Below are 13,546 nucleotides of genomic sequence, written 5' to 3' on the forward strand. Positions count from 1 at the left end.
GGGGTTAAACATTTTCCACTCTGCTAAGGCAGTGCCATCTATTCTTCTGCTTCATCTTCAGAAGACACTGAGCCCCTCCCCACCCTCCCTTCTCCACCCTCCCCACCGAGTCCATTGCACCCTTGAGGCCACAGGGTTGCTGCCATAGGATTTTTGTACTGAGTGCTCTTTCCAAGCAACTGTGAGAGATTTATATGGGCAAGGCCTCTGGGTTCCTGTCAAATCAAACTGTAGTTGAGTGTTGGGTGCTATTCAAGAAGCATCCCCCTTTCTCCTTCCTAATAGAGCCCTGAATTATTCAGTCACATGGTTTGAAACATGGGGTGGGTACTGGTTGACTTAACCTAACCAGCACTGTCTCACCCTATGTCACTGTTACTGGTTCCAAGGTGGTTGCATAACTGCGGCTCACGCCAGGTGCCACACAGCATTCCCATGGCCCCCTGATGGACTTGGGGATGGGCAAAGGCCTGAGTTGTTCCAATTAGAGTCAAATACAAGTTGTGCTAGGTTGTTAGGAACAAGAGTGTGCTTGTTCATGCTCCCTCTTTGGTGAAGAATGCAGCCTCAGAAATTGTTCCTGGAGATTTTGCCACACGCAGAACGATTCTGACTTCACTGAAGGCAGAGCAGAAAACTGGGAAGAGACTGAGTCGTGGTAGCATCCATGAGCTTCTTTTTGCTCAGATCCACCCTGAAGCCCGGCCTGCTTCTGAAGTACCCACCTGAGTCAATAAAGTGCCTTCTTATTAAAGTCAAATTGAGCTGGAGTTTTAGTTACTTGCATCTACAGGTATTCTGTGAAGCTGATAGTGTGAGTTTGTATCTGAGAATATTTACAGTGTTTCTCTCATGGTTGTCAATCATTTCAAGGATGCTCTGAGGGTAAAAAGAATGATCAATTGTGAAGCAGTTAATTGTGCTGTCAGGCACAATTCACTGGGCACTAGAAAGCTTCATTTACTGGGCAGTAGAAAGTTTCATTTTAATGGGGCATCATAAAAAGACAGAATTAATGGGGATGGTGACCTATGACAGCAGAGGAAGTCTCCGTCATTCTTCTTGCTGCAGAACCAGAAACTTGTGTGGGAGGCAGCACACAAGAGGGAAGGGGTACAAGAACAGAGGGCCGGAAAGGAAGGTGAAAGGAAGAGAATGATGCATGAGGACCGGGAAAAGATACCCCATGGCTTGGTGTGGAACTCTCCTAAAGACACAGTGAGTAGGGGATGCCTCAATTGACTGAAGCAAGAGGAATTAAAGGACAACTGGAACCATGAGACATTTTGTTGTTCACTGCAAATGCTCTAGGTGAAGTGCTCATGGTTCTAGAAAACTGTTTGCAGGTAAGTCTCAGGGGTGTTGGGGGAGGAAAGACATTTCCTCTACCCTCTTAGATTCTGTGGCTGGACCCTAGTCCAGCCCCACAGGGTCAGTGGGTTTTTCTCCCCATGTGTGGAGACGAGCGACTGTAGAAATAGACACAAGACAAAGAGAAGAAAAGGCAGCTGGGCCCGGGGGACCACTACCACCAAGACACGGAGACCAGTAGTGGCCCCGAATGCCAGGCTGTGCTGATATTTATTGGATACAAGACAAAGGGGCAGGATAAGGAATGTGAGCCATCTCCAATGATATTCACATGGGTCACATCTCCAATGGACAGGGGGCCCTTCCCTGCCTGGCAGCCGAGGCAGAGGGAAGAGAGGGAGAGAGAGAGAGAGAGGACACAGCTTACGCCATTATTTCTGCATATCAGAGACTTGTAGTACTTTCACTAATTTTGCTACTGTTATCTAAAAGGCAGAGCCTGGTGTACAGATTGGAACATGAACGTGGACTAGGAGCGTGACCACTGAAGCACAGCATCACAGGGAGACAGTTAGGCCTCCAGATAACTGCGGGCTGATGTCAGGCCCTCCACAAGAGGTGGAGGAGTCGTCTTCTCTAAACTGCCCTGGGGAAAGTGAGACTCCCTTTCCCGGTCTGCTAAGTAGCAGGTGTTTTTCCTTGACACTGACACTACCGCTAGACCATGGTCCGCTTGGTAATGGGCATCTTCCCAGGCACTGGTGTTGCCGCTAGACCAAGGAGCCCTCTGGTGGCCCTGCCCGGGCATCACAGAAGGCTCACACTGCTGTCTTCTGGTCACTTCTCACTATGTCCCCTCAGCCCCTATCTCTATATGGCCTGGTTTTTCCTAGGTTATGATTGTAGAGCGAGGATTATTATAATGGAATAAACAGTAATTGCTACAAACTAATGATTAATGACATTCATATATAATCATATCTATGATCTATATCTAGTATAACTATTCTTATTTTATATATTTTATTACACTGGAACAGCTCGTGCCCTCCATCTCTTGCCTCGGCACCTGGGTGGCTTGCCGCCCACAGGACCTGAGGATTAAACTGACATAAAGAAGATTAACAGAAGAAAAACATGCACATTGTGTTTGATGTTAATATTTTTGTATATACACAGAGGTATTCTTAAGGAAGAAATGAAGACTCAAAGAAGTGGATAGGGCAGAGAGCTTACATGCCATTTCAACTAAGAACGATGAATTGCAAACATGTCACAAGACAAAAGGAAAAAGGGGCTGGGGTAAATTGTGGTAAAGTGATCAGAAAACTCATGAGGAAACTAGTGGAGAAGTCGGTCATTTTAGGAGGGCCGTCTGTACAGACACATCTCAGCACAGTCTCCCCATCTCTGGTGATGAGAATGGTTTCCTCTTTCTCGTAAAGAGGGGGGCACCTTTCTCAAAGGATTCTATGCCCTAATTTTAGGTATACAGAGGGAAGCCAGAGAGGCCTTCTGGCATCTGCTGTTTCTCAAATGCCTTCCGCTCAAAATCATCAATACATCAAAGCAGCATATTTTGGGTGGCATGTTCTGATGGCCCTCACTGTGAGGAGAAGGAAGCTGCAGCACTGACCACTCCCAGTGGGTGAATGGAATGCTGTGGCGAAGGCGGGTTACAAAGCTGGGAGAGCCAGTGTTGGTTGCTGTCCTTTCTTTCTCTCTCTCTCTGTCTGATATTCTGCAAGAGTGCACAGGCAAGAATGTGTCTCCTATGAAATAACGCAAAGTAATAGTCTGGATGAGCAGATACAAATTAAATCTATGACAAACCAAAGCAGAATGAAAAGAAGGATAGAAAGATGGAGTTGGGGGAGGGAGACGTGAGAAAAACAAGGTGACTGCAGGCACGAAAGAGATAGGAAGAGTTCTGTGGCCAGGACCCAAGAATCCCTGACAAGGTGGTAGATCAGTTGCCTCAAGAATAGCTTTTAACCCAAGGCCAGATCAGTTGCCTTGAGAATAGCTTTTAACCCAAGGCTATGCAAGGTGGCTTATGGCCCAGGATGCATAATGTCCTTTTTCCTTCAGGAGTGTGTGGGGAGGTGTTCATAGAATGCCAGTTCTGCCTGGACGGGGGACTGAGTTAGGAGGAAACATTACGGTGACCCTATGAGTTAGGATAAGAGGAGAGCTTTGCCAGCCAGAAGCGTCTGAAGCTGACTCTTTTATGCTAAGGTGAGGGCATTCCCAGTGTAATGGCACGGGCCCTGTCACTTGAGTTTACAGCACTTGCATGTGGTTATAAACATAATTTCCTCCCAAAGCAGCCAGATTCCCTGTGCCTCAAACCACACAGGGAGCCTGTGGTGGTGATGCTGGGCGGGAGGACCCCACAGAGGAGGATTTGGGAATTGGTGTGACCCCTGAGCTATGCTTTTGGAAGGAGAAATCTGGCCCTGCCTCACCTTGAGGACATCTGATGGGGAAAGTTCACAATTCTTTTATGTCAGTGTGTCATGGCTGGGCTGAATTAGGTGATCTCCAAGGTCATCTTCAGTCTTCTCACTGCGTGCTCGGGGACCGCACTCTTCAGTCAGCCAGGACAGGTGACTGGGACATGGGGAAGGAGGGCCTCCTGTTGTCCTGTTTCACCATAGACAAGAAAGGATCTCCTTTGAAACTTACCTGTGCACTTCACACAGGATCACATAGAGGGTTCAGGGGGTCCCCTCCCCCAATCACTGTCTCCATGAGCACAGTGCTTTTTCATTTTTATTTATTTTTGAGACGGCGTCTTGCTCTGTCGCCCAGGCTGGAGTGCAGTGGAGTAATCTCGGCTCACTGCAAGCTCCGCCTCCCGGGTTCATGCCATTCTCCTGCCTCAGCCTCCTGAGTAGCTGGGACTATAGGCACCCACCACCATGCCCAGCTAATATTTGGTATTTTTAGTAAAGACGGGTTTTCACCGTGTTAGCCAGGATGGTCTCGATCTCCTGACCTCATGATCCGCCCGCCTTGGCCTCCCAAAGTGCTGGGATTACAGGTGTGAGCCACCGCGCCTGGCTGAGCAGTGCTTTAAAGACATATGTGATGCTACATGGAGATAATGCAAATGAGTATAAGACCCGCCAGGAGCACATTTACCTCACCCACCAGAAGGTACAAATCAGAGGCTATTCACCATGCAGGTTTGGGCAATCCCAAGTCAAACAGATCTAGGCCTCTGTCTTCACCACTTTTCTTAGATTATCACTGACTGATAATGGGCCTCATGTTAAGATTTTTCAGAGGGAAGAATGCAAAGGTTTACTCATGAGTAAATTTCAGTCATTCATTCTCCTGTGAAATCACTTTCCAAGTAAAGAATATGCACCCCAGGCTGGGCGTGGTGGCTCAAGCCTGTAATCTCAGCACTTTGGGAGGCCAAGACGGGCGGATCACCAGGTCAGGAGATCGAGACCATCCTGGTTAATACGGTGAAACCCCGTCTCTACTAAAAAAAAATACAAAAAACTAGCCGGGCGAGGTGGCGGCGCCTGTAGTCCCAGTTACTCAGGAGGCTGAGGCAGGAGAATGGTGTGAACCCGGGAGGCGGAGCTTGCAGTGAGCTGAAATCGCTTCACTGCACTCCAGCCTGGGCGACAGAGCGAGACTCCGTCTCAAAAAAAAAAAAAAAAAAAAAGACTGTGCACCCCATATGTAAGTGAAGACTTTGAAGCTAGATTAGAAGACAACATTCAGGAACCTACGTTGTCTGTAGGGAGCTTCCTGAATTTAGAGTTAACCCTAAAGACCTGCCGGTGAGACCCTGGAGACTATGTTGGTGGGGCCCATGACACAGACCACCGGGAGAGATGCCATCCCTTCTGCAGACCCCTGGGAGCAGCCTCTGCAGTTAGAAGGTTCCAGATACAGGCTCTGGGGCCTCAGGCTCAAAAAAAAAAAAAAGCTCAATAGAAAAAGCCGTGGGCTGCTTCCTGTTGTTTTGCCTTCTGCTGGGTCTGGTGCCAGGAAAGGTGAGACTGAAAGAAAGATGCCATCTCAAGAATGACAGCTGGGCTGGGCGCGGCGGCTCACGCCTGTAATCCCAGCACTTTAGGAGGCCGAGGCAGGCGGATTACGAGGTCAGGAGATCGAGACCATCCTGACTAACACGGTGAAATCCGTCTCTATTTAAAATATGCAAAAAAATTTGCTGGGTGTGGTGGCGGGCATCTGCAGTCCCAGCTGCTCGGGAGCTGAGGCAGGAGAAAGGCGTGAACCTGGGAGGCGGAGCTTGCAGTGAGCTAAGACTGCACCACTGCATTCCAGATTCCAGCCTGGGCGACAGAGCTGGACTCCATCTCGGGGAAAAAAAAAAAAAGACAGCTGTAGGGATCAAAGGTTGGCACCTGCAAACACAGTGATGTTGGGGGCACCCTGTGCTCTAAGAATGGCTGTGTTCTGGGTGACCAGTCATCCCAAGCTGCTGGGACAGTTATGGGCAAACCAGAGCAGGTAGTTGCTCTGTTATTCACAGCCATCTACCAACAGAAATTTAACCAAATCAGAATGCCCATCGGGTCCACTGTACCCAGTAGTATACTTGTATTTGTGAATATCAGAGTGCCTCATCCCCATGCAAGTCAAACGGAGACCTTATTGCCTGTATCCAACTCAGTAAAGTAACAAATATAAAAGTGCTGAGAGTCCTTGAAATCCCACCCCCACACAGCTTGTCTTTATATAGTCGGCTATCTCCATGGAAGTGGGAGGCACTAACCCCAGTCTTGGCTGGAGAACAGATTAACGAATAATGAATAATGGGGTCACTTCAACTCCTTGATGTCTTTGGGTCGTTTATTACCTGGTTTCTTCACACGTCCTCCTCAGGGAAGTCACAGTCCTCTGGATGACCACTGCCAATTGTGTTTCTTGCTTAATTATTTTACCTGCATTTATTTATTTATTTATTTATTTAGACAGAGTCTTGCTCTGTCGCCCAGGCTGGAATGCAGTGGCACGATCTCGGCTCACTGCAGCTTCCACCTCCCGGGTTCAAGCAAGTCTCCTGTCTCAGCCTCCCGAGTAGCTGGGACTACAGGTGCGCACCACCACACCCAGCTAGTTTTTGTATTTTCAGTAGAGACGGGGTTTCGCCACATTGGCCAAGCTGGTCTTGAACTCCAGACCTCGTGATCTACCCGCCTTGGCCTCCCAGAGTGCTGGGATTACAGGCTTGAGCCCCCGCGCCCAACCCTGCCTCTTATTAATTACTTGTATCTAGTCTAGGCTTGTTACAGGCCTGTTCAAAGTGGGTGATTTGCAACAGCCTGAGCGTGGCTTTCCTGATTAAAGGAATAATTTTCTAATGCTAATAGAGCATGCAAACAGCTGGAGTTACAGAAAACCCTTGGCACTAGGACCAGGAGTGCTGAGCACGGGAAGAGAACTTTGGGGTGGAGAGATAGAGCTTATTTTCACTAATCCGGTAATTTCACCTAGGGGTGTGGTAGCTTTTAGGGCCTTTCACGGAGTGTAATGAAGAGCTATCTCATTTCTGGGTGTTTATCCACAGAAAAATGAAATCGGGATCCCAAAGAAATAGCTGCATTCCCATGTTCATTGCAGCATTACTCACAATAACGAAAACATGGAATCTACCCGTGTCCATCAATGAATGAACTGATAAAGAAAATGTAGTGTGTGTGTATATATAGAAAGATAATACATATACAGATACAGTACGTGGTTAGGAGTATGGGCTCTGGATTGGTAGTTTAATTGCCTGGCCCTGGATAAGGCACTCTTTTCCCAGTAAACCCCAGATGCCAGAGCATCAAGAAAACAGAAAATAAGAAAGTATAATTAATACATTCTGTGTGCACAGATGGAGTCTTCCTTTGCTTCCCCAAAGAAAGAGTGCACAGGAGCCTGGCACTCCTGGACCTTAGGAAACCCTAAAACTGTTAGTATCTGCAGATCCTCTCCAAAGAGTTCACCAATTTCCTGTTTAAGACTGCAAGCCTGACCCTAGCATTCTGGGAGCCAAGAGAGTCTGCAGATCTCCCTGCTCAGTAAAATTGTGTGTATACATATACACACACACAATGAAATACTATTCAGTCTGAAAAGAAGAAAATCCTGTCACTCATGGCAACATGGATGAATTTGGAGGACATTAAGTAAAATAAACCAGACACAGAAAGACAAATACTGCATAATCTCACTTGTATGTGGAATCTAGAAAAGTCAGACTCATAAAAACAGAGTAGAATGCTGGTTACTATTCTATACCATATCTGTATCTATGTATCTCATATTGGTTCTGACTCTCTGGAGAACCCTAAAATACACGGCAACTTGAAAATATAAACTGGTTCACAAATTATTTAAACTAGTGAATGGTATATATTGAATTCGAAGGGGACTAACAAGGTCAGAATAGTAATTGCTACCAAGGATAGGGTGCCTCCTTTGTGCTCAGTGCTTTTAAATACGTCTCCATCCTCCAATTTCGGAAGCCAAGGTGGGTGGATCACCTGAGGTCAGGAGTTCGAGACCAGCCTGGTCAACATGGTAAAACCCCGTCTCTACTAAAAATACAAAAATTTAGCTGGGCGTGGTGGCGGGCACCTGTAATCCCAGCTACTTGGGAGGCTGAGGCAGGAGAATCACTTGAACCTGGGAGGCAGTTTGCGGTGAGCTGAGATCACGCCACTGCACTCCATGTCTGGGAAACAAGAGAAAAACTCAGTCTCAAAAAAAAAAAGAAAGAAAAAGAGTGGAAGCCACACTGAGGTAAACCAAGAACACAGGGGTTTAGCCAAATACACCTCAGGCCTTAAAGCCAAAACTACACATGCATCACTACCACTTACCGGGAAGTCAGCCCTTATCCTGTGGCACTAGTATAAAAAACCCCACTTCAGATGGCAACTCATGTGACTTACTTGGTGCCACCTGGAGCAAAGGTCTAGGATGAACTGCCAGGTTTGCAGCAGACAGGGTGAAGTCTTAGGAAAGAATCTAACAGGGTTGGTCTGAGGGTGCAGGAGCCAGGGGAGTTTCTAGGTAATGCAGACCCTTTTCGTTTCTCAAAAACAATTTCAGTCAGTCAGTATGGACAAGAAAAGGACAACTAGTATAAGCAAGAAATCTTACATGTCCTACTTGTTGGCAGGGATCTGGAAGCTCGTTCTCAAGGTGCCATGTAAATTGATAGCAGCAGCTACTCAGTGCTGTGTTCACCAAAGTCAACAGATTTGAGGCTTCTAAGACCTTACTTGGTATTATCTAAATGTATTAGTCTGTTCTCACACTGCTACAAAGAACTACCTGAGACCGGGTAATTTATAAAGAAAAGAGGTTTAATTAGCTAATGGTTCCACACGCTGCGGAGGTAACACGGCTGCAGCAGGAGGCAGGGAGGCTCAGGAAACTTATAATCATGGCAGAAGGGGAAGCTAGCGTATCCAACAGGGCCGGAGCAGGAGGAAGAGAGCGAAGGGGAAGGTGCTAAACACTTTTAAATAACTCACACACTATCACGAGAACACCAAGAGGAAGTCCATCCCCGTGATCCAATCATTCATCACCAGGCTGGCCCCTCCTCCAACACTGGGGATTACAATTCAGCATGAAATTTGGGTGGGGGTCGGGTGTGGTGGCGCACAGCTGTAACCCCAGCACTTTGCGAAGCTGAGGCAGGTGGATCACTTGAGCCCAGGAGCTCAAGACCAGCCTGGCCAACATGGCAAAACCCCATCTCTATTAAACTACAAAAATTAGTCAGACATGGTGGCACGCACCTGTAGTCCCAGCTACTCAGGAGGCTGAGGCACAAGACTCCCTTGAACCTGAAAGGCGGAGGTTGCAGTGAGCTAAGATCACACCACTGCAGGGCAACCTGGGTGACAGAGCAAGGATCGGTCTCTAAAAAAAAAATGAGAGAGAGATTTGACTCAGAGCCAAACCACATCACTAATTATTGTTAAGATATCCCAACGGGCACATTAATAGGGAAGCCAGCCAGTAGGGAACTAGGATAAAACTGTTCATTGTTAAAAAAATGTCTGGGAATAGCTAAATTAAACCCAGTACAGCATCTCAATCCTGGCTACACATCAGAATCCTTTGAGATTAAATGCCTCACACTGTTTAGAGGCAGGCAGGATAGGCAACCACTATCCTTTCATATGGAATTAAATATGGAATTAAAAAACCTTTCATATGAAAGGATGAGATTTTTCACATGGAGTCCTCCCTATACAAGCATTCCCCTAATTGACCTGACCACAGAACTTGGGAGAAAACACAGCTAAGAAAATGCTGCTCCAGATAAGAAAACTCCTATGTTGGAAACATGGAAATAATGGATTTGTATATCATACAATGCAAATTACACAAAAGAAAACACACATGAAAATGTTGCTGACACGAAAGCCTTTCTTTTTTAATTTGGTTGATACACATTTGACAAAATACTTTAGAATAAAATAATCCATAAACAGGTACCAGGTATTTACAGTAACAGAACTGAAAAACATAAAATCGATATATTTAACAGAAATGTCTATAAAATTTTCTACTGTGAATCTGGAAGACTTTCAGTTCCTACTTATTAACCTGGTCTTAAGCCCCAACAGGCGACACTTTAAGGGCCAGGAGTAGGACATACAAACTCTAACACATTTGGCAATTAAGAATCATCTATTAGTGTGAGCTGGCAGGTGGGGGCTGGGGATGGGGATGGGGAGGGAAGAACCAGATCTTAGGGTAATATACAGAACGGAAGACTCCACTGAAAACTATGGACAAAAAAGATCTAAAATCACACTTATCGTTCACTTGTCTCCTGTGGGAGAAGGCTGCAAACTATTTTAATTTTTCCCATTAGCAGAAAATCAGCAACCCTGAGACTCCAACATTTCATGACATAAAAGCTAATAAACATCTAGAAGCTGATTAAGATTTATAAACTAATTTTACATCAAATAGAAAATAACTCTTATGATTTAAAAATACATATAAGGAAACAAAATTTCTCAATTTATTTTTCATGCCTAATTCTTAAACATTTCAACGAATATTTTCTATTGTCTGAAATTAGTTCCACACACAGATATACTTTAACTGAATGCTTTGAGTACAACTTGTTCTTGATTATTAAATGGAATGCCTACTTCCTTGTTTTATTATTCATACATATTTAAAAGAAATGAGAAGTTTAATCCATCTGGACTATATAGAAATTTATTGACTTACAAGATAGCCACATAGAGACCAGAAAAAAAAAATCAAATGCTCATTCTTAGTAACACAACTGAGACAGTGAAACACGGTACACCACACTTCATCTACTGATCCAGCTAGGCTATTTGATAAGCTATACTTACAAAGAATGGTTTCAGCGAACACCTTTGTAGAACAAATATTCATACTGAGCTATCAAATTTGCTGCTCCTCCAGTGGCGGTTCAAGAGCTTCCATTAGCTTTTTATTTGCCTCTTCATTATGCCGGCTTTGACAATGAGTTAAATGTTTCTTAAAACCTCGTGGGAAATTTGATTCAAAATTACAACGTGGACATTTAAGTAAACTTTGCCCATGGGCTGCTACATGATTTTTCAGGAGAGATTCCAAAAGAAAAGCCTTTCCACAAATTGTGCATTTGTAAGGGCTATGAACATTATGCTTATTAACCAAATGATGCAAAACAGCACCTTTTTTCATAGCACGACAGCAACAAATTTTGCAATAATACTTTCCTTTTCCACGCTTCATATATTTTGCAATCTCCTCTTCAGAGATAAAAGCTTCTTTTTCTTCAGTAAACTGTAGCACATTTCTAGACTGCTCTGGACTAGTCATGTCCATTTTGTTCTCTTTGCTAAAATCAATGGATTCCACATCAACCTGCTCTTGATCACTGCTGGATTCCTGGCCCTTCACATCCACCGCATCCAAATCTGTTTTTATGTACTCACTACTACTAAGCTCAGCATCTGAGCTCTCTTGGTTGTCTTTCTTGAGCTTCTTTGAGGAAGGAAATAAAGTATCTTCCAAAAGTTTCTTAGGTGAAGCTAGAAGTTCTTCCTGAACCAAAATATCACATTTTTGATCGTCTATGGCATCTATTTGTAGTTCATCACCAAGCTCAACAGCCTTCTGTGATTCTGAGAATAGAGCAGATTTGGGGAGTTCAGGGAAAAGGGCATGCTTCCGGGGCTCTGGAAAAAGGGCACGTTTGCGTGGTTCTGGAGAAGCAGGAGGGGCTGTTTTGGCAGGCTCGGGAAACAGGGCAGGTTTTCTAGGCTCAGTATCGATAGAGAGAACAGGCTTCCAGATATCTGAGGCTGCTTTGGGGGACTCAGATGGCCCAGAAGAACCTGGTTTTCGGGTCTCAGGGAAGACAGGTTTCTGAGGCTCAATAAAAAAGGAAGACTTCCAGAGATCAGGAGAACCGCCACGGGAACTTTTCTGGGACTCAGGGAAATCAAGTGAAGCCGGAGAAGTTTTCCGCTGATCAGGAGAAAGCTTCCAAAGGTCTGGTGACCCTGAGGGTTTTCTGAGCTCTGGAGATCCTGCTGGACTACGGATCTCTGGGGATAGTGGTGGGCCGGGTTTGCGAAGCTCTGGAGACACTGGGGGAACTGCCTTCCAATGTTCAGGAGACAACGTGGGAGCTGTCTTTCGGAGTTCTGGTGGGCCAGACTTCCATGACTCAGGAGATGCAGGGGGGGACTTCCAGGAGCTGGGTGAGACTGATGAAGATTTCCAGGATGCAGAAGACACAGATGGAGTTGGTTTCCAAGGTCCAGGAGATATAGAAGGAATTGGTTTCCAAGGTCCAGGAGACACAGATGGAGCAGGTTTAGCTGGCTTCCAAGGTCCTGATGACGCTGAAGGACTGGATTTCCAAGGCCTAGGGGACCCAGGAGGCCCTGGCTTCCAAGAGCCTGGTGACACAGCAGGGGCTGGTCTCCTAGGCTCTGGAGAGACAGCAGGGAATGGCTTCCAAGGTTCAGGAGACCCTGAAGGGGATGGCTTCCTTGGCTCAGGGGAGGTAGTCCGGGCTGATTTCCGGGATTCTGGAGATGCAGCTGGGGATGGTCCCCAAGGTTCTGGGGAAGCAGCTAGAACTGGTGACTCTGGAGATGAGCCTGAAGGTGGGCCCAGTGTTTCTGGGAAATGAGAGTGCTTCTGGGGTTTAGGATTAGGAAGAGTAGCCTTTATGGGCTCAGGAGATACAGGGGCAAGTTTCTGTGGTTCTGGAGAAGGAACAGGGGCAGGTTTCTGAGATTCACAAACAGGGACTGGTTTTGGAGGTTCAGGAGAAGAAACAGAGGCAGGTTTTGAAGGTTCAGGAGAAGGAAGAGAAGGTGTCTGAAGCTCAGGAGAAACAACAGAGCCAGGTTTCTGAGGCTCCAGGGGAGTAAGAGGAGTAGGTTTTGGTGATTCTGGAGACAAAACTGAACCAAGTTTCTGTGTTTCCATTGAAAGGGCAGGTATGGGTTTTGGTTCTGCAGAACTGCAGGGTATTTTCTGGTGTTCAGGCAGAGGAGGGCTTTTCACAGGATCTGTTTCTTTGTTCAACTGAGTTTTTGGTTTATCATTCCATTTGTCTGGGGATGCATGTTTGGATGTGATGTGATAATATACGTTAGAGTACATCTTGCTGGTGAAGAAGCATTTATGGCAGTGAAACAGCTTTGCACTTTTCTGGTAAAATATCATTTTGCCTAGCCCACCAGCATCCATTTCATCACAAAATTCTGGATGGATAGTACCCATATGGATTTGTACATTTTCATAGTCTGTGCCTCTGAAACTGCAATGGTCACACTCCAAACGTGCTGATGGTTTACGAAGTTCCTGGAATACTTCCATTCTTCTTTCTGTTACCAACACACACGGTTATATTCTTTAAAAACTTTCAATACTGCTGCAATAAAGTAGGAATAAATCACTTTCATGAACTGTAATTCTGAATAAAATACTGTCAGTCCACTCTATAACTGCATAATCTTAACTCTAGAACAGTGCGTGCTTTATTTGGTAATATCTCTAGGGAGAATTTGAAGAAAAGGAGATAGAGAACAGTCCCAGGCACTCTGCGACGAGTTTCGCATACATCATCTCATTTAATCCTAATGATATGACTCAACTATTATTTTCACTTACAGATGAAGAAACAGGTTCAGAGAAGTTACATGACTTTCTCTGGTCCAGGCTATAGGACTATCAGTGA

The 13,546-nt window shown here is 45.6% G+C and overlaps 1 protein-coding gene across 1 annotated transcript; it reads right to left on the reverse strand.

The window, feature by feature from the left end:
• Positions 1-9,721: 9,721 nt before the first annotated feature.
• Positions 9,722-13,255, reverse strand: CHAMP1 (chromosome alignment maintaining phosphoprotein 1). Its single transcript, XM_011964127.1, has one exon. The coding sequence runs from the start codon at positions 13,183-13,185 to the stop codon at positions 10,744-10,746; it is 2,442 nt and encodes an 813-aa protein (XP_011819517.1). The 5' UTR covers positions 13,186-13,255; the 3' UTR covers positions 9,722-10,743.
• Between the last annotated feature and the right edge of the window lie 291 nt (positions 13,256-13,546).

The sequence above is a fragment of the Colobus angolensis genome, unplaced genomic scaffold (genome assembly GCF_000951035.1).
Source record: "Colobus angolensis palliatus isolate OR3802 unplaced genomic scaffold, Cang.pa_1.0 Scaffold641, whole genome shotgun sequence".
Classification (NCBI taxonomy): Eukaryota; Metazoa; Chordata; class Mammalia; order Primates; family Cercopithecidae; genus Colobus; species Colobus angolensis.

Coding starts and splice junctions, on each gene's coding strand:
- CHAMP1 (XM_011964127.1), bottom strand. CDS start 13,185: ATGGAAGTATTCCAGGAACTTCGTAAACCATCAGCACGTTTGGAGTGT.